Below are 18,704 nucleotides of genomic sequence, written 5' to 3'. Positions count from 1 at the left end.
ATATTGATTCCCAAGGTCCTGCCTTCCTAATTCATGCTGCAGGCAGCATAGAATAGAGCACAGGGCCTTCTGTTAGATCATTGCTTTTAAACTATGAATAAAAAAAGAGTACTTGTTCCAAGATGCTTGCCATCAACAGCTCCCACTTCCTTAGCTGCAATGAGACTGCCAGGCCCTTTTGAAAACACAGTAAATCTGAAAATATAAACTTTTAGGAAGATAATTTGATGCACAGGTTTTCAGGATGTTGTTCATTTTATGTCTGCAATATACTACAGCAGGTAATTGAACTATTAGCGTACGAGGTAAGGCAAAATATCTGTGGTGCACATAAATCAAAAATAAAACTAAGAACTCACATCAATCAAGGTTGATCTTTATTAACATTTGTATGTTAGTTGAACATTATAGAATGAATTATAGAGATACTTACCATTTTACTTTATCATAGTTCTCCTGTCTGTAATCACCTTGCTGAATCAACTGCTTGGTATCAGCCAGTTCCAGTGTTAAACGCTGGCATCTGACCTCAAGATCTGACCGACTCCGCCTCTCATCTTCATAGCTCTAGGAAGTGAGACATTTTGAAATGATCACAGCTACACTGACATTTACTTAAAGTAATTACCGACTATGTTTTGTGAAAGCCTCTTATGAATATTCAGTGGTAATGTTTTAATTTGTCTCAGTATTTGGAAATTTAGCAGATCACAAAGTAACCAGCTGTATTGATACTCAACTATCTTATTACAAATACTTCATTAATGTACCTATTTTTCCCAGTGCATTTGTCCATTAGCACAACTTCCAAGACCAGTACCCCTCACATATACAGCCGGCGGTCTGCAAACCTATACTAGGAGCACAGTAGTCACACCACCTTTACAATAGTTTCAAACGAGTAAAGATACTTGTGAAAATACTTGCTAGTTGATTTGAAAAAAAAGAAAGAGGATGGTTTGTTCAGAAGTTTAGCAACATCTATCATTATATGAAAGATTTCAGCCAGTTACTTCCCAATTGTAGCTATTGTATCTGGTACCTTATGTTTCCTGAAAAATGGAAAGCATTGGTGGATGACAAAATAAATTAAATTAAAAAGTTTACTTAATGGTCCATCAGCATTAATTTCCACTTTACCTTCTTTTTCCTCCTCATATACTTTTACAGATTATTCTGGAAACTAAAACGACAGAAGCAAAGCAAGAGAACACCCAGAGAGTATTCATCTTTTAGAACACTAGGTATCCATTTTGAAGATCGACAGATTTCCTAATCACACTCACTCCCTCCAACTCTCCACAGGAATAGCAGACTTTTATACCTTAATCCCCAATCTAGACTCCATTTTTCAGTTTTCTACTAGGTAGGTACTTATTTCACAAACTCATCTTATTTACTTGTCCTAAATACTGTACTACTTAGTAATTTATTCACAAGAATGACCAAAATAATAATGCTCTTTCACTTATACAAGGTAAAGCTCATGGACTACAAAAAGAGTTGCTTGTTAAAAATTTGAGAATACCCCCGGGCATCTACATCTTTTCCATATCCTATTTCCCAGAATACTGCTGAGTTCAGTTGTTTATTGCTGTGATTGATAGCAAGCTCAATAATGGATGCTTGATAAACAATAATTCTATCTGGTTATTATGAATAGACATTGCAACATTATAACTGAAGGTGAACATAGCCTTAAAATGTCATTACTAAACCAAGAATTTAGCCACTGCAAGTTTAGTTTATTTTGCAGTAAAAGACACTATATGAGTGCATAATTTTTCAAAACTGCCGAAAGCTATGCTTTATACAGTTATAGGAGGATAACTGCCTAGCTGGTTTTTCATAGACAAGAAAAGTTTAGGGCAACAGCATATGCAGAGTGTATGACACAAGGACACTGATAAACTTCACAGACATCATCAACTGAAAGACTGACAGAATACCTTCTTGAAAAAACACATCTAAATACTTGTAAGACACTAGAGAAAACTCCCTAATCTACTAAACATACTGTAACTACTCTGTTGATAAAAAAGAATTTTTTGTTTTATATTTCACAGACCTACTTATCTTTACTTTTACTAAAATCACTTCAGGTCACAAATCACAAAAAAAATTGCAACACCCATAAAGTTTTCATGAGGATTCTGGATGGTCTACTATTACAAACACATAATCTAAAGACATGACTGTTATTCATCCTAACACATACTGGTATATATGGTTTATGTTTACCTTAGTTAATGGATACACATTAAGCAAACTAAGACTATAAAACACTCTCTTCTTTAATCAGTTCCTATGTCATTATTTATAAAGATGGCATTATTATAATGGTAAAGTCTGTGTCAGATATTTTTAAAAGGTGTTGTCCACAAGTTAGTTAAAGTTTCAAATATGTAACATAATGGTGCAAGTACCCTGTTATGCAGTGTAAACATGACTCATCTTGCAATAGGAAATGTTGGTAAGGGCACTTAAAAGTTAAGTGCAAATTGAAAGATTAAGCTTAGAATACAATTCTTCTGTGGATATCCCGTGCCATTCTGCTGCTAATACCATGCTGGAATTCACATACTTCAGTAGCTCACTGAGTGAGCTACTGAAGCTCCTACAGTATTATCCATCGAGCAGCTAGAACACAACTACCAAAAGTGTAAAATTAAACTGGTTAACCTCTGGACAAAGTTGTCATAGACAGCTTTAAAGCAACAATTAACAGAATAGCTGAATATCTGCAAAATCAGTTCCCTCTAATACCTGAGACCTAAACTTACTTTTGAATTGTATTTAATAAATCAGTTATTTATGTCATATTAATGTCACATAACAATATAGTAATTCCAGGGAAAGTAAGTTAGTGTCACTTTTCCAAAGCAGAATTTAAGACCTACCTTAATTATAGGGGTTTATTATGTTTGGTTTTTTTAGGATTTAAGGTAATTACTGAAGAAACACTAATTATACTGCATAGGTCACTGTTTTTCATCTACCTAATCTTAAGGTGTTCAAGTAGTATTTTAATCAGATGAAGAAACACGACAAAGCAAGCTGATACCCAGTCTAGGCTGTAAATAGGCTAACACACAACCCCCACTATGCGGTATGCGTATTTCCAGGTAGCACATACACAAGCTTCTGGACTTCCATAGCAATACATCTTAAAGACATACAATCAAGCTGACTGTGCTTAGGCAGAAGAAGCCTTGCTTTGCATGTGATGAAGTTAATTCAGTTTCTAACAATGTCCATATACCCTGAACTGATTTTAAGATCTCTGCAATGGAACAGCTTTATATTTCCATTTATCTTCAAAATATAGCTAGAACATCCTGATGAACAGCTTTGTCCTGCTGCAGCAAAAAAGGGGCTTTTAGAAGAATCATGATAAAGAGCTCTAACAAAGACTGAAATTAGGTCCTGAAAATAATACCAGTAATAATAAATAGTAGTAACTTAAGCAAGCCCACAGACCTTAAAATAATTAAAGGACAAATGGAACTTCCTCACACTGAATGTGATTATGATAATACTCTGAACACCTCATGGCGTTTCTTCAGCTTCTTACTAATTTTTGCTTCTACAGGGAGCAGAAACTCAGACTGACGAGATGGTTAAAACAAATAAAAACCCAAACCCGTTCTGTGTGAGACAGATAGGCAACCATCGCCTGAAGAAATTCTTGACAAAGCTGCCTAAGAGACCCAGTATTAACTAGTACAGGTGGTTTCTACAGGACATTAGTCAGTCCCTAGTAAGAAGTGCTTCCATTTGGTTTACAAATACTGTCCACAGATGGATGTTTCAAGCAAGAAGATTCTCAACTTGCCTGACCTGCACCACTTAAAACCTAAACTGGTAGAGAAACTAAACATCTAATGGCAGACCTCAGTTTAGTGATATTAAACTTCACTGCTATCCTCAATCTGAAATGAGCAGCAGTTTATAGCAGTCACTGAAATAAACACCTATCTGAATTTCAAGTGCAAAATCCTGGTGATAGACTTTTTGAACTAAGTTAGTGACACATAATACATGATAGGGATTAGGTGATCTTCCAAAAAGCCTTTCAAGATAAGAAGATAAACAGAAATGCAGTGAATAGATTCATCCACCAATCAAGCAGAAGCAGCACGACTGCTTTACACTGTCTACAGGTAAGACTGTGAAAGAAAGTGATTCTGCTTTAAAAATGCTTTTTAAAAGATCTTTGAAGAACCACTTACAAAAGCCAGCACTTTGTTCATATCCTAAGGTACCTAAAGGCCCTAGACAAATGTAAAGCTACTGTACTATTGTGATGTGAAAGCCAATTCCCTCCAGTTATTTGGATGAGATGCAGCTCCTTCGTAAAGATGACACTTTTCTTCAATTGTTTACATACTCTGCATTCAAAAATTACTGGTCAATATATCATTTATTGGAATGCAACTGCCCAAATGTCAGGAAGAAGCTATACATAACTGGATAAATAAGACATCTCTTTAGTAACTTGCTATGAAATTGGTAATCTGCTTGTAGATTGGAAATTGGTAATCTGATTGTAGATTGGTCACTATTAGCTACTAAAAATTATAAACAAAACTGTTGAGCTACTTCAAAATAGAGAAACTCTGCAAGGAAAATATGAAAGAAAAGCTTTGGAGTAAGTTCTTCTACAGCAAAAGAAAGTGGAAGAATAAAAAGTTTATTTCTCTGGATCTGAGTTTACTAGAATTTTCAGTGAAATAGTCTCAGGTAAAAAAGGATCCTTGAAATCATTACAGAGTAGTATAATTAAACCATCTTGTACTTTTGAACCACAGCTAGCAGTCAATGAGAGCCATAGCTATGTATCAAAAGAGTAGAAAGGTATTGCATAGAAAAGGGAACTTTCACAGATATGTTACCTCCTTAAGTTTTGGAAAGGTTTTACTGCTGCCTCAAGCTCATAGTTGCAGGTAGAGTATCTTCTTTGCAGCTGTTCTCCTGAACAATATTAACAATAGCGAAAAAAAACAGGCACATATTTCACCTAAGACCAAGACCTCATCTCTCTCAAGAGAGTTGTGAAGACCAAACAATTAAGGCACTGCTTGAAAGAAGTGGTGTCAGGGGGCTGGGGAAGTGTTCTAGAGTGCAGTCTTTACAGATATGCAAAATTTAGGAGAAACCTTAGGGATCCCAGTCCTTTTGGAGTAGCAACAACAGCCTCAATTTTCTAATATTCAGACACATCTAGTGCCAAGTGATCCTTTGAGTACAAAAGCTTAGTTTATTCTTTGAAGACTATAGATATGTTTTCCCTACAGCTGGAAAACATTATCACAGAGAAAATTATTAGTTATGTCTAGCAAAATCTGACAGCTACTAATCCTGATTCAGAGACAAAGTCTTAGAAAAGATCTTTGTCCTACACATAACCAGCTTTGTCTTTAGGATAACCACAGCGTTCAGATACTCTGATGCTATAAATTCTGTTGTAAATCCTGAAGGCAGCTTTATATAAAAAAATAACTGAAGAAAAGGAAGCCCTGATAAAACTGTATCAATACCAAATTCCAGGAAAACATTGCCAGGAAACTCCCAGCCAGAAGAAGAAAGCAATACTTCATCTTCTGGAGGTACAAAGAAAAGCAAGATTTCCTTCCCAGACACTCTCCCAGCCTTTAGAGAAACCCACTAGAAGTAAATTACATCTGTTTGAGGAAAGGTTCTAACCACTTTGGAAACAAACAACTCTGAAAATAGTAAACTGATGTTCAGCATGGGAATGCACACATCAGGAGCTGGTTTTATTTCTGGGAAGCTTCTGGTAATACACCACCACAACTGGACTTCCTCCTCTATCTTTACCTCCAAGGCTGGCGGTGCCAACATTATTTATACTTGAGGTACTGAGCACTGTAAAAGGAGAACTAAAACAGGCCTGTAGCATAATTTAATAACAAGTCAGTTGGCACTGCAGTACAAGAACATGGCTTTCACCAGTTCCACTGCCTCCCCTTGGGCTGTGGCTGCTGTACCTGGAACGAGATGAACTGCACTGGTCTAAATCACAGAGGCAACAATTGTGTACAGAGCCACTGATTTAGCAACTGTACAGCACAACCACTTACACCAACCACTTTAAAAACAGAAAGCAGCAGAACAAATATCTTTTATCAGACCATGTTCCAGTGCTAGAAATCAGTCTTCACAAACCATTTGCTGCTACCAGTTGTCAGAAACAGCTCCCTACCCTACTGGGTCTGTGTTACAGATTCAGCAGCCTTTAAGGGCTAAGAGTAGCAACACACCAAGAGAAGTTTACAGAATTGCAGAGTCAGCAGGGTTGTCTTATTTGATGAACTAATATTACATTTAAATTTTCTTAAAGTTGACTTAACCTATTAAGACAAGTTTGAATTTTCCTCAAACTTTCTCCATTTTTAGTTGGCTAGATAGACTTTTCTATGAGTCTAGAACAAACTGTATCGTATTTCTTACGACTATATTTCTGGGTGAGTACCTATATGTATAAAACCTACTCAGACCTAGTCTGTCAGCCACAAACAAACAGAAAAGCCAACAAAATCCTCCTCCCCCAAGACATTAATAGCTAATAGAAAGATTTGGGCTAAGCATATTTTTTTGTTCCTTTCTCTGTCCCAAAAAGAGGGAAGAAACCTACACTGAAACTCACTAAGAAGAGCCTTAATTATTCGCAAGAGTAGAAAAAAGAAGGAATGCTTACTGTAGGAAGTAGCTTCTTCTCACAAAAGAAAAAAGATGAAACAAAAACCAATTGTTTTAACTTCAGTGATGACTGTATTTCAAACTTCTGTACAACTAGATTCCTAAAGAAGTTTTAAACTCAGAACAGACTTTGTTCATAAAGTATACAGAGAACAGAAATATTGCAATGATTACAGAAAACTTAAAATTTACGGAATACTGGATGGAAACCCAGAAGAAGGATTTGCAGAGTATAAATTATTGAATAACAGGCAAGAAACTTCAGCAACTATATTTCATGTACCTGGAAAGAAAAGAACTACTGGAACACAAAAAAAAAAAAAATCCAGTACAAGAAGAGTGTAAGAGCTTAGGTAAGGCTCTGAACAAAGTTTTATTTCCTACTGATAAATTTCCTTGCAATAAAGCTTGACCTTACTGAAGAGCTCAAATAAGTTACCCCAGCAGTACACCTTGAAATCACTTCTTCATAAATTGCAAGAGATGCATAGATATGTCAGCTCCATGCACCAAGCACATTAGAGATTCTGAAGTACCCTCACATCCTGATGATGCTCCTCTTACCTTATTATCTGAGGTACCTTGTTACAGTGACACTCATCAACTCACAAGGTAAAACTTGAACTTGCCAGAATCAAGACACAGAGACTCTTACGTCTCTCCATAAAAGAAAAGCACAGCACACTTCAAACTTCGAGAAACAGATCAGAGGGAAAGGTGGATACTGCCACCATGTGGTGCAAAAAGAACGAAATTAGAAGTCTATATTAAAGGAAGGTCAAGGTCCCAAGAAAACTGTTTCTACAACTTTAATTATTATCTACTATCTTGTAAATTTGCTTCAGCAGAAGTTAATATAGATGTCAGTCAAATCTCTAAGGCTGAAATCCTCCTGTACAATTTTATTAAATCAAAGCACATTAAGTGCTTTGTATGAAGTACAGTGAAGGAAAATGCTTAAGCAAAACAAAACTCAGGATTAGTTTAATCTCAATTATGACCAGAGATGGTGATGCAAACTAATGCTGAAGCACATAAATGCATAAATTTTATTGACTATTTTCTCTAATTCAATGAGAATGAGACATGAAAATATATGAATGTCACAAGATAAACTTGTATAAATAATTTCTCCTTAATCTTCTCACCTGATTATTCTGTAAGTAAATTTCGCAGGGAAAAAAAGGCAGTAACTAAAATACATTCTCAGAATCAGTAAAATGACAGTGTAATTTACATCCCTGCTACTCAGAACACAGCTAAATATCCTTTGAGTACCTGAAACTGTTGTCCCAACTCCAGATTTATGCAGGACTAAGCTAAAATACAACTCACCCTAGCTGTATTCATATAAAGAATACTATAAACATTCATAAATATATTAGAAACAACATGCTCCTTATACCGTTTTGATTCCTTAGCTCTTTAAAAATAAAAATTAGAAATATTTACATAATTTGCTTCTCTACTTCTGGTGTTTATACCTTACCTGCCATCAAATGATCTTTTTCTTTAGTATAGAAACAAATAGGAAAATTAAAATGTAAGAAATTGAAAAGCATAACAGAGAAGACGCAACTCCAAACAACTTCTAAAAATAGATTTTTGTAACATTAAAGCAAAAGGTGAAGCAATTGACTACCAAGACATCCCTGTCTCAAAAACTATACACTGAACCATCACCGTGTTTTCAGCTGCTGCTGGGTCAATCTCCTGTCCAGCTTCCCCACCTTGAAATCTTGCCCTCAGAAATCACAACACAGCTGGTAAGAGACTACCCTGAACAGTCTCATAAGCAAATCTTGCAGGGTAGCCATAGCATAAAGTCAGCTGTTATACAAGGATACATATAGCTTATTTCCTCTTTCTCTCTCTGAGTCGTTCCCCCCCCCCCCCGCCCTCTTCTCCCTGCAGTAATGTTTATACAGCAAAAAAGCTTTTATATCTTACACATCAATAATGATTTGGAGAATGAGATTTTCACAATATACATATTTCCAGTTTCTGAACTGAGGTAACTAAGGAGCACAGACCTCTGTCAGACACTTCAGTTGGGATCTGTACCCACTTAGTTCTTCTGTTAGACTCTCCTTTTTCATCTGTAGATCACTTAGCTCTTTTCTTAAGGAATTGACTACTTCATAGAATCGGACCTAGAAGAAAAAGGCAGATATTCAAAGTTGAAGCTGGCAAAATTGCAATTGCAAAACTACAAACCTCAAAACACATCAGCTGAACATCTTTTGACAATAATTTTACCAAATTATTTCTAGGGCATGACAGAAAGGTAAAGATTATGTTGCTGTACAACTAAGGCAGCTTCCACTCAGGCTGACCAATCAAAAAAATACAGTTGCTAATGGACCACATGGCCCTACACACTTCTTTGTGCCAAACCTACAGCCTATTTGATTAACAGTGTAAAAAGAGAAAAAAAAAAAAAAACAAACCAGAATGAACAAAAACCCAAACAAACCAAAAATCTATTTAGTAGTAACCAACTTAACTTGATTAACTTCCCCCAAGCCAAGAAAATTTTTATGGGGTGTGTAGAAATGGAGAGATTTGTTTTATTTTCTGCCAGCTCAGTGTGCTGAATTTGCACCAAAAAAAAAAAAGAAATGCAAGACAAGCACAGGGAGCAGGAACAGCACATAACTAGGAAGAACCATGACATCCCTCCTTCTCTACACCTTCAGCAGTAATAGGTTGCTATATGGATTCAACTGCATCAGGAAACTAAAGGTCTGAAAGACTCGACTCTGCCAAATTCACGCCCAAAACCCCCAAACTTCTTACAGGATTAAAAAAATTTAAAATCTGTAATGCATACTCCTCTCTCTTCCCCCACTCTAGTCATAAGCATAGTCTCAGGCAAGTAAGTCTCATATCCATAGAATTTTTTCAGAACTCTTCTACTGATCAAGAAAAAAAGACTAGGAAATACAGTAGTAAAACCACAACATCAGCATTAAAAAACAAAAAGAGACAAAATAAAGAAAGAGTTTTTTTCATATACACCCACATAGACGTACACAGAGGTTATTAACTTGATACCTGAAAATGTTGCATTTGGGCGTGTGTGTGAAAAGAATAAATAATTAAGCACTGTTTTCATGCAAGAGCTATTGCATACCCTCCATTCCTAATGCTCTCTTTGATATATGATTAAAGAAGAAATACAGACAAGAAAGCACAGATTAAGTATTCAAGAGCAAGCTGTACTACACTTCCATGCAGAAGGAAGACGGGTCTCTATTTTGCTACCTGTAAATAGCAGAAGACAAAGAAAAATTCCAGGTACACTTCATGGAACTGACAGCATTACAAAACACAGAAGCCATAGAAATTTGCAATGTAAACACAGGTGTAGTATGCTTTATACGATAAGGCAAGCGTGCAACATGACTGAAAAATCAGTATTTTTACCTGTAGCATCTGATGATTCAATGGGCCATTTTTAAAGAAAAAAGTAACCTTGATTATCACTAATTGGTAACCATTTAAAGCATTGTGGTTTTTTTAAAACCACACCTGCTTTTCCAGTAAGTCCTTGTATTTTTACTGCAATTTCCCTAGGAAATCTAGGAAACTTGTGCTATCACACCACAATTATTTCCCAAATCACAACCTTAAAACAGATTTCCCAGTAGAAACCAAGATTACACAGGATACAGGTATCACAGATAAAGGTATTTACACAGCCTTCCCAAGAAAAGATCATTGCATGGTAATTAGAAAGTGCAAATGAATGCAGCAGATGAGGGTGAGGTTGTAGCAGTTCAACTGTTGCTGCTATTTATCTGGTTTGATAGCCAATAAACATTCATGTAACCCAGCAGTCAGAGCACACACTGACTCTTGCCAACTCAATATACCAGAAACAAAACTTACTGTAAAAGGGATTTCAGAAACAACTGCGTCTCTTAAAAATTACAAATTGATATTGATATGCTGTAACAGTTACCTCTTTCTAGGCAATTTTAAAAAAACTCTTAGCATGTGGCCACCACTTTTTATGGAAAACTAGAACTAAGTAAAAATGGGTGGGTGCAGAGGATGAAAAAACTGGCTTCTGTTAAATGAAGTTATGTGAAAGCAGTTCCATGAGTTAACAACTGCCTTCTTAAACAGCAACCGAGCTGCAGTTAGCAAAACGATACACCTGAAATACGTGGCAATTAAAATCAGTTCAAACAGAGTTTGCAGACATAATTTTTAAAAAATTTGCTGATTTCTTTTTTACAGTGTAGCACACAAGAGGTTCACTTTACTGAACAAGTTGAACTGGTGCTTGGCAGCTGAATTATTTAACAGCCTGAAGTACTTTAAAATTTCACATATACTGTTTCTAAAAACATCTTAGAAATGACTAAATAAAAATCTGAATTTTTACATAGAAGTTCAAACCAAAAAAGTATGATTTTAAGCGAAAGATGCTTAAAATAAAATTTTTCAGTTGTGATCATTAACATTAAACATTACTTAGGCTTTGTTCTAACATGTCACTATGGCACCCCTTTGTGGAGGAACAGTGGAAAAACATCTCACACTTGCTTTAATTCCAGTGTTTTAAACTTACAGTATCTTTATATACAAAATCTGCATTGAAGCTCTTCCTGCTGTTTGTCCAGTCCATCGGGTTTCAAATAAAGTCTAAGCATTCTACACATTTACTTCCATCCTGAAGAATTCCAAGACAGTATTTATAATTGATAAATAGAAAAAAAAGAGTCTGAAAATTTCTTGCTCAAGTTGCGTATGCAGGACCCTTTCTTGACAAGGAAAATTTTATCCTAATGTCAGTGGGCTATATTATTAATTTGCATATAGATCAGAAATTTTAACTGCCTGAGAAATGTACAATTCCTCCTTAGTGCAAGCAAAGCAGAAAACAGCATTCCCCTCAAAGTCCTTTCCTAAGCCTTCAGGAGACAAATGGACGCACAGACAAAATATGCAGAACAGTTTTGTAGCCTCCCAGCATTTGAATCAGCTGCATAACTCAAAGTAATGATAAACAACCACCAAGCTTAACTGATACCTTTATGTTCACACTAATCCTCTGCCAAAAGAAGTTGAAAAAAGCAGAAAACAACACCTTACTACAATACATCTTCAGAATGCCTTATCCAGAAAAAAGAAAGGTCTAAAAATGACTTCTTCAAAAGAAAAAATAATGTGTGAAGAAGAAGGGGGCTTCACTAAACATTTAAGTAGAGGAGTTTTTGTCACAGACAAAAATAACATTTACTGGTTGAACACAAGAGTAAAAGAAAAGGTTAAGGGTAGAAGGTGGCTGCTACTCATCTCTCCCACTTCACATCTTTTTGACAGCCATTTTCTACTCACAAATTAAATCTACATTGTGCTGTGACAGCTTCACTTAAAGCAGCTGACAAGGTTATTAATTCCTGGTATCTATCCTGCCTCTCTACAGAGTCTTTTATACCAACTGTCAATCAATTCCTGAAGTCCTGAACTTCCTGCACACCAATTTCAATAGATCCATTCACATGGATTTCAGTTTCTGTTAAAAATCTGGTTTTTTCAACCATGGTGATGCAGGAATCAACAAAACCTCCTCGAACACTTTTGCAGAGGGCAGCAGGTACAGCAGACAGCTAGGGGCTGGTAAACTAACAGGCCCCAAACTACCTGTTCTTGTTTATCCCACAGAGCCTTATGATTTTTCTAGCACTTTCAAAAGCCCAGCTTTTTAAAAGACGTTCAAAAGAACATGCTTTAGATAAGGGTGACAATTTTTACTTCTCTGTACATATCTAGAGCATGTATACCATGACTTTGATCCAGAGGATTCATTCATGTAGCATTTATACCTCAACAAATGTACTAAGGTTCTTAACATTTTCTTATTTGCAGCTTCCTTAATAACAAGCTCTATAGGTAAGTACAATGCTAATACTTTGGTGAATTAAGGTTTTTATGTCTAAATCTTCTTCACCCTCATAAGTCAGGTGGGATGCTCTGGACATATCCTGCAGTCTTTTTACTGCAAATGAGTACACCGTGGCCTCTTCATATACCCACAAGCCATGACTAACAAACATCTTAAATCAAGAAAATGAGTCTTAAAATATACTTTAAGGTACACTTTGTCTCCTGTGTTTAGTCAAATAGGAAAGGGACATATGGAAAGCGTAAGACAAAAGTAAGGGATGTTTTCAAGAGCCATCCCAACTTGTGGTTCTGGCAAGCCAAGTTTCAAATTCCTTTTTTCAGCCTGCTGTATTTCATATCATCAATGTGTGCTCATATTTTAATTGTAACATCCCATCTGCTTAACCTCCTTGAAATACGTCAGCAATTCTACTTTCTTTCAAGGCATCAAAATCTGGGATTAAAAAGTTCCTTTCTTTACTGGAACCCAGTCATAACAGACTGATCCAGAAACACATCTGCCTCTGAGGGTCCTTTATTTCTAGTTAGAGATGAAAAAAAACCATAACCCACCACAATTTACAGCTTGTGGTGGGTTGACCCTGCCCAGCAGCCTATATGGCTGCTCACCCACTTGGCTGCCTCCCCTGGGAGCAGGACAGAGGAGAGAGTGAGAAGAACAAAAGCAAGAAAACTCAGGTGTAGAGTTTTCTAAACAATTACTGAAGGAAAAAGAGGTGAGCTCAAAAACTAAAAAAGGAAAATCAAAGAACTCACCACCTCCCGGAAACTGTGGAGACTGATCAAGACTGATCCCCAGCCACTCTCTGAGTAATAACCACCTTGGAAGCCACCACCCCCCACCTCCTCTTTCTTTCTCTACCTCCAATTTATACTGCTGAGTATGATGTTATATGGTACGCAGTATTTCTTTGGCCAATTCAGGTCAGCTGTCCAGCTGTGTCCCCTATCAATCTCATGACCATTCATTGCTTGCTGGGGCACAGGGAGGCAGAACAGGGAAAAAAGAAAGCCTTGATGTTGTGCAAGCACTGTCCAGCAACAGCCAAAACACTGTCTTAGCCACCAGTGCAAATCACAGCAAGATTTGGACTGCTATGAAGAAAGTCAATTCTGTACCAGCCAGACCCAAGACACAGGTTAGGTTTTAAACCAGTAAAAAACCCAATACTCACTGAAACATATTCTGGGATAGAAAGCTGATCTTCAGGAAGAGACTTTAGCTTCTCATAGCATTCATCGGTTAATTCCAAGTCTCGCAAGCTACGACGGATATCTCCAGCCCTCTCTCTCAATTGATGATTTGTTTCCTCCAGTTGCTTCTGTCTCAATAAAATAGTTTCCATTTCTTGTTTCATTAGAGCCTGATGTTTCCTTCAAGATGGATTTGAAAGCAGAAGATAGCAGGTAGTGAGTAGCACAAGTGACAAAGCTTTGCAATACCCTGACAAAGAAGTGAGTTCTGCTCATTTTGTAGAGGGAAAAATTTACAAAGATTAGGTAATTAGTGTCAGAATGTATACCACCATGGTTAAACAGTCATATCAGTTACATTATACATAAAAGCCAGGAACTTTATAGTCATTGTCTGCTCTCAGATTCAGCTCTGTATTGTCAATCTCTACATCTGCTGCCTTGAATTTACGAACCAAGCTTCATTAACCAATTAAAAGATTAAAAACATGAAAAAGCGGAATCTATTTCCACACAAATCCCAAGGAAATAGTAAATTACCAAATAAAGCGATAGTAACTCTAACTTGTATCTTACCAAGTTTCAGCACATGCACACAACCCTTAACCTTCTAACTACTGTAACATACAAAGTTTGAGTCCTTTATTAAAAAAAAACAAACAGCAACTAACTGTGGTGGCCGGTGAACATACATTACAAGGGACAGAGAGTTCTCAGTAAGACAAGCCCCTAGTACCACAAGAACCACTTTATGTTAGGGTGACCAGAAAGGCTTCTCCCAGGATGCCATGTTCTGTTATGTGAATCTAGCCCAGTTTGGATTCCCCGGTTGGCTGTCAGCCTCCACCCCTCATCGCTCCCCCAGAGCTTCCCCACTGGTCCCTGTTCCCTAGTCCTGCCCTTTCCCCACTCCCAGATAAAACTGTGAGCTGTGGGATCATGTTGGTGTTTGCCTCTGCACCCTTCGCCAGCGTAGCAGCAATAAATGCTGCTGGCGGAACGCACGCAAATGCCCTTCTGGACTCTTTGGTACCGACGGCATTGCTGAACCCACCCGTGCGGCTGTGGGGGCACGCGGGACCCCACGGAGCCGGGCAGGGACACTGTTAACAAACCACTACTACCATAAAACAAGCAGCCTTACTTCCAGCCTTATAACACCACCGCAACTACTATCATCAGTGATAAGGTATTATACAGCAAGAGAAACTGCACATCAGTTAATGACGTTTAGAAGTGTTTAATTTATTTAAATCAAAACCAACTAACTTACTTTTTTTATTTTTTTAGCTGCAACTCTTGAAAATATATTCAATCACGGTCATTTCTGCATTACTTAAAAAGGAATTTAAAAAATACTAACTAGTACTACAAGGCAACATCTACCCTATTGGTTTCAAAAAGATAACAGTCTTTTTGAACTGAGGTCAGCAAAGGAGTCACACAAGGACACGCTCCATAGTGTGTACAATTCTATTACATGAAGATGAAAACTGAAGACTGACAAGAAAATAAATGAAAGGATTGGGAAAAGTAGTTTAACTTTTTTATGCCTACTAATAACAGTTTGCACATCAGTACATTTTACTGAGCACTCCTTAGATAACTCAAGTATGGCCAGCATAAAAATATTCCACTCTGGTGCATCTAAGTATACAGAGTGACAGACGTTTTTCTGACAATCAGCTGCTCTTTGTTGAAAGACTTTGATGGAACTAATCTCAGGTCTGGCTTCACATCCCTAAATCTGTTCTAGCCTTACTACTGAATAGGACTTCAAATTAGTCACATGGTGTAAGCCCTACTTTAACATGAGACTATGTAAGTAATGCTCTTCCTTCACAGGTGTGGAGATATTTAATTGACAACGTGATTTGGAGAAGCCTGCTAGCCAGTCTATTTTTCAGGTTAACTCAAAATATTTCAGAAAAACAACATGGAAAGTGAGTTTCTATACCATCAATCAAAAGCATTTCTGACACATAAGAAGTACTAATTGGAAAAGCTAAACATTATGCACCTACCTTTCACAAGTCTTCTATGCTGCAGTTATTAAAAATTCTGTTTAAATTGATGGAAATTCTGCCACGTCTGCCTAGTCCTTTTGTTCTTTATTGGTTTTAAGAACATTTTTACTACCTCTTCCTACTAAATTTTGAATTTAGGTAACATAAAACCAAACCCACAAACTTCAGCCAGTGAGAACTGAATTAAAATTTACTTACATGTAAATTAAATACGTAAATTAAATTTTTAGAATGGAAGCACTAATATAACCTGCAAAAGAATTCCTACTTCTGCAACTAATAATTATCTGCTTCTGTTAATAACTTATTTATACAAACTCAAATTAACTCACAAATTTGTTAAAGATGAAGTTCTTAATTTTACTTCCATCATACCTGGCATCTTCTTGCTGTAATGCCAACTGACTATCCAGTCGTAAAGACAACAGTTGCTTTTGATGGATTGCATCATTAAGCTTCTCCTCTAGCTCCTCAATCTAAATATAAGGAATGTAAGTATAAAACAAAGTAAGTTACCATATTAATTTTTAAAAAATATTTTACAAAAAGAACAAGCTGAAATAAAAATGCGAAGATCCCAATGCTGTGGGCAGTGCAAAAATGGCTGTCTAACAAGACTTCTAAATATGCTCGGGCTTCACAGAATATGATACAGACTTTGTCCCAATGACCTAGAAATAAAAAAAGGCTTAGCTCTTAAATGGGTCTTTTTCAGTCAAATAGCTATTTGTTCAACTAATTTCAAGTTAGGCTTAAACTCTGAGCAGAAAGCCATTTATATGTTATGTAAATGAACTGCACACAAATGTGGCAAAGTTTTTACACCTTTCTTAATTTCATGCATCTTAGTGCAAGCTGTACACAACAAAATCTACTATTAGCATGTCAGTATATTCTAGCCCCATCTTCAATAACAAAGCATTGAAGAGTATTCAGATCACTTTCTTTAGTATTCCACTGAAGTTCAGGTTAAAAGCCCTGCTATGCTGCTGAGTGACAGAATTCTTTTTCATTTCTGAAAGAAAACAGGTGTTTTTCCTTTGTATTTAGGAAAGGTAAAAATAATTAGATTCCCCTTCATATATTTGTAAGTATAATGATTTGAACAACTCGGCTAAGTTTTCTATATCTTTGTTTCCTTTTCTTCTCATTAAAAAACACAAACAAAACACACCAAGAAAACCCCCAAACCAAGACCTCCATCATGTAATTCAAAGAAATTCTTTCCAGAAGTTTCTATCATACTATAAAAGCACCAAAACAAAAAAAAAAAAGATTATATAATGAAAGGAGAAAGACTCCTTACCTTGGTCAAATATTCAACTTTCAAGTTGTCAATCATCAAGTTTTTCTGTGACAATTCTATTTTAAGCAGCTGAAGATTATGGAGCAACTCCTTCCGTTCAATCAGCTGCTTAGTGATTTTTACAGTACCTTCTCTCTCTTCAGAGGAAGAAACATCATCGGTTGGTACTGTGGTTTCCAAGCTGATATCCTCAGATTCCAAGGAGCTGGAAACGTTTACTTTCTTGACTACCTTAGAGCTTTTATGTGACATTTTCTTCCACTATTTGCAAAGCTTTTTTAAACTATACTTTGAGATGAGCCCCCTGAAGAATCAACTGCAAGAATTAAAACAAATGAAATGTCACCATAAAAAACTAACCAGTTAAATTAGACCACTAAGCAAGCGATGCTTCTCAGTATTACATTAACATTTTTTTTCACTCAAGAAAAACATTTTGAGAAACTCTGAAGAGGGCTGCAGCCTGAGGATCCTCTTCCTAAACAATCAATACCAAGCGCTTTTACGATAATAAACTAAATACCAGTGTGAACACCAGTGTGAATCCTGTTCACTAGCACGATGCTACAGTTAAATAAAGATGTGCACGCTGTCAAAAGCGCATGGAGCGAAAACTCTGAGACCTACGGGGCGCAAACAGCGCCAGAGAGCAGGTAAGAGGTACATCACGACTTACTGGAGAAAAAGGTAAAGGAATACTTTGATCACAGAATCACATAAGTTGGAAAAGGCCTCCGAGATCATCGTGTCCAACCTCTGACTGAATAACCCCTTGTCAACTACACCATAGCACTCAGTGCCAGTTCAGTCTTTCCTTAAGCATCTCCAGGTTAAGGTAACTCCACCACCCCCCGGGCAGCCCATTCCAATACCTAATCACCCTTTCTGTTTAGAAAACCCGCCTAATGTCAAACCTTAAAACTCCCCTGGTGCAGCTTGAGGCTTTGTCCTCTTATCCTGCAGCTGGGTACCTGGGAGGAGAGCCCGACGCCGACAAGCTCCCTTCAAACCTTGCTGGCCTTTGCCTTCACAGCAGCAGCAGCAGCAGCACTGTTCTTACCAGGCTGGTTGACCCAGCGGTCACACGGACTTTCACAACCACTGGCACAGACCACGGCTGTTCCTTACAGACGGCGCTGCTCAGAGCCCAGCAGGGAACGGAGACGCCGCGCTCGGAGCCCGGGCCAGCGACAGCCGGGCTGCCCTGCCGTGGGCTGCTCTCCAGGGCCACCACCACCCCTTCCTTCCCCACAGCAGCCGGGGGCAGCTCGGGAAGGGGGGATGCTGTTCGTCCCGCAGGATGCCCAGAGCTGCTAAAGGCAGCGGGCAGCTGCCCAAGCCGTAACTCGGCAGTGAGGGGCTCGGGGGGCAGCGGCCCTGGCCAGGCCAGGCCGTGCCGTGCCGCTCCCGGGGCCAGCCCCCGCACACCTCGGGCAGCGGCGGCAACACGCGCGCGCTTCCGCCTCCCCTCGGCGCAGCGGGGCGGGGCCGCGCGCCACGCCATCACCGCGGCGACGGGGGCGCCGCTTCCT

At 37.8% G+C, this 18,704-nt stretch overlaps 1 protein-coding gene across 7 annotated transcripts in view; it reads right to left on the bottom strand.

Annotated features, from left to right (window-relative positions):
• Positions 1-18,704, bottom strand: part of PIBF1 (progesterone immunomodulatory binding factor 1) — a 107,890-nt gene that overhangs the window by 88,706 nt on the left and 480 nt on the right. For 3 of the 7 annotated variants that reach the window (XM_048295564.1, XM_048295570.1, XM_048295571.1), the window contains exons 1-6: positions 18,087-18,631; positions 17,173-17,488; positions 16,242-16,342; positions 13,821-14,019; positions 8,757-8,876; positions 434-567 (exon numbers count right to left, since the gene is read on the bottom strand). In XM_048295564.1, the coding sequence (XP_048151521.1) occupies positions 434-567; positions 8,757-8,876; positions 13,821-14,019; positions 16,242-16,342; positions 17,173-17,424 (806 nt within the window). In that variant the 5' untranslated portion in view covers positions 17,425-17,488; positions 18,087-18,631. Of the gene's footprint in view, positions 1-433; positions 568-8,756; positions 8,877-13,820; positions 14,020-16,241; positions 16,343-17,172; positions 17,489-18,086; positions 18,634-18,704 lie in introns of those variants that run through there. The other 4 variants (XM_048295572.1, XM_048295567.1, XM_048295569.1 and 1 more) reach the window with 4 other exon arrangements.

The sequence above is a fragment of the Corvus hawaiiensis genome, chromosome 2, assembly GCF_020740725.1.
Source record: "Corvus hawaiiensis isolate bCorHaw1 chromosome 2, bCorHaw1.pri.cur, whole genome shotgun sequence".
NCBI lineage: Eukaryota > Metazoa > Chordata > Aves > Passeriformes > Corvidae > Corvus > Corvus hawaiiensis.
Note: the sequence above shows the minus strand (reverse complement) of the source record. Positions and strands in the feature narration are given on the sequence as shown.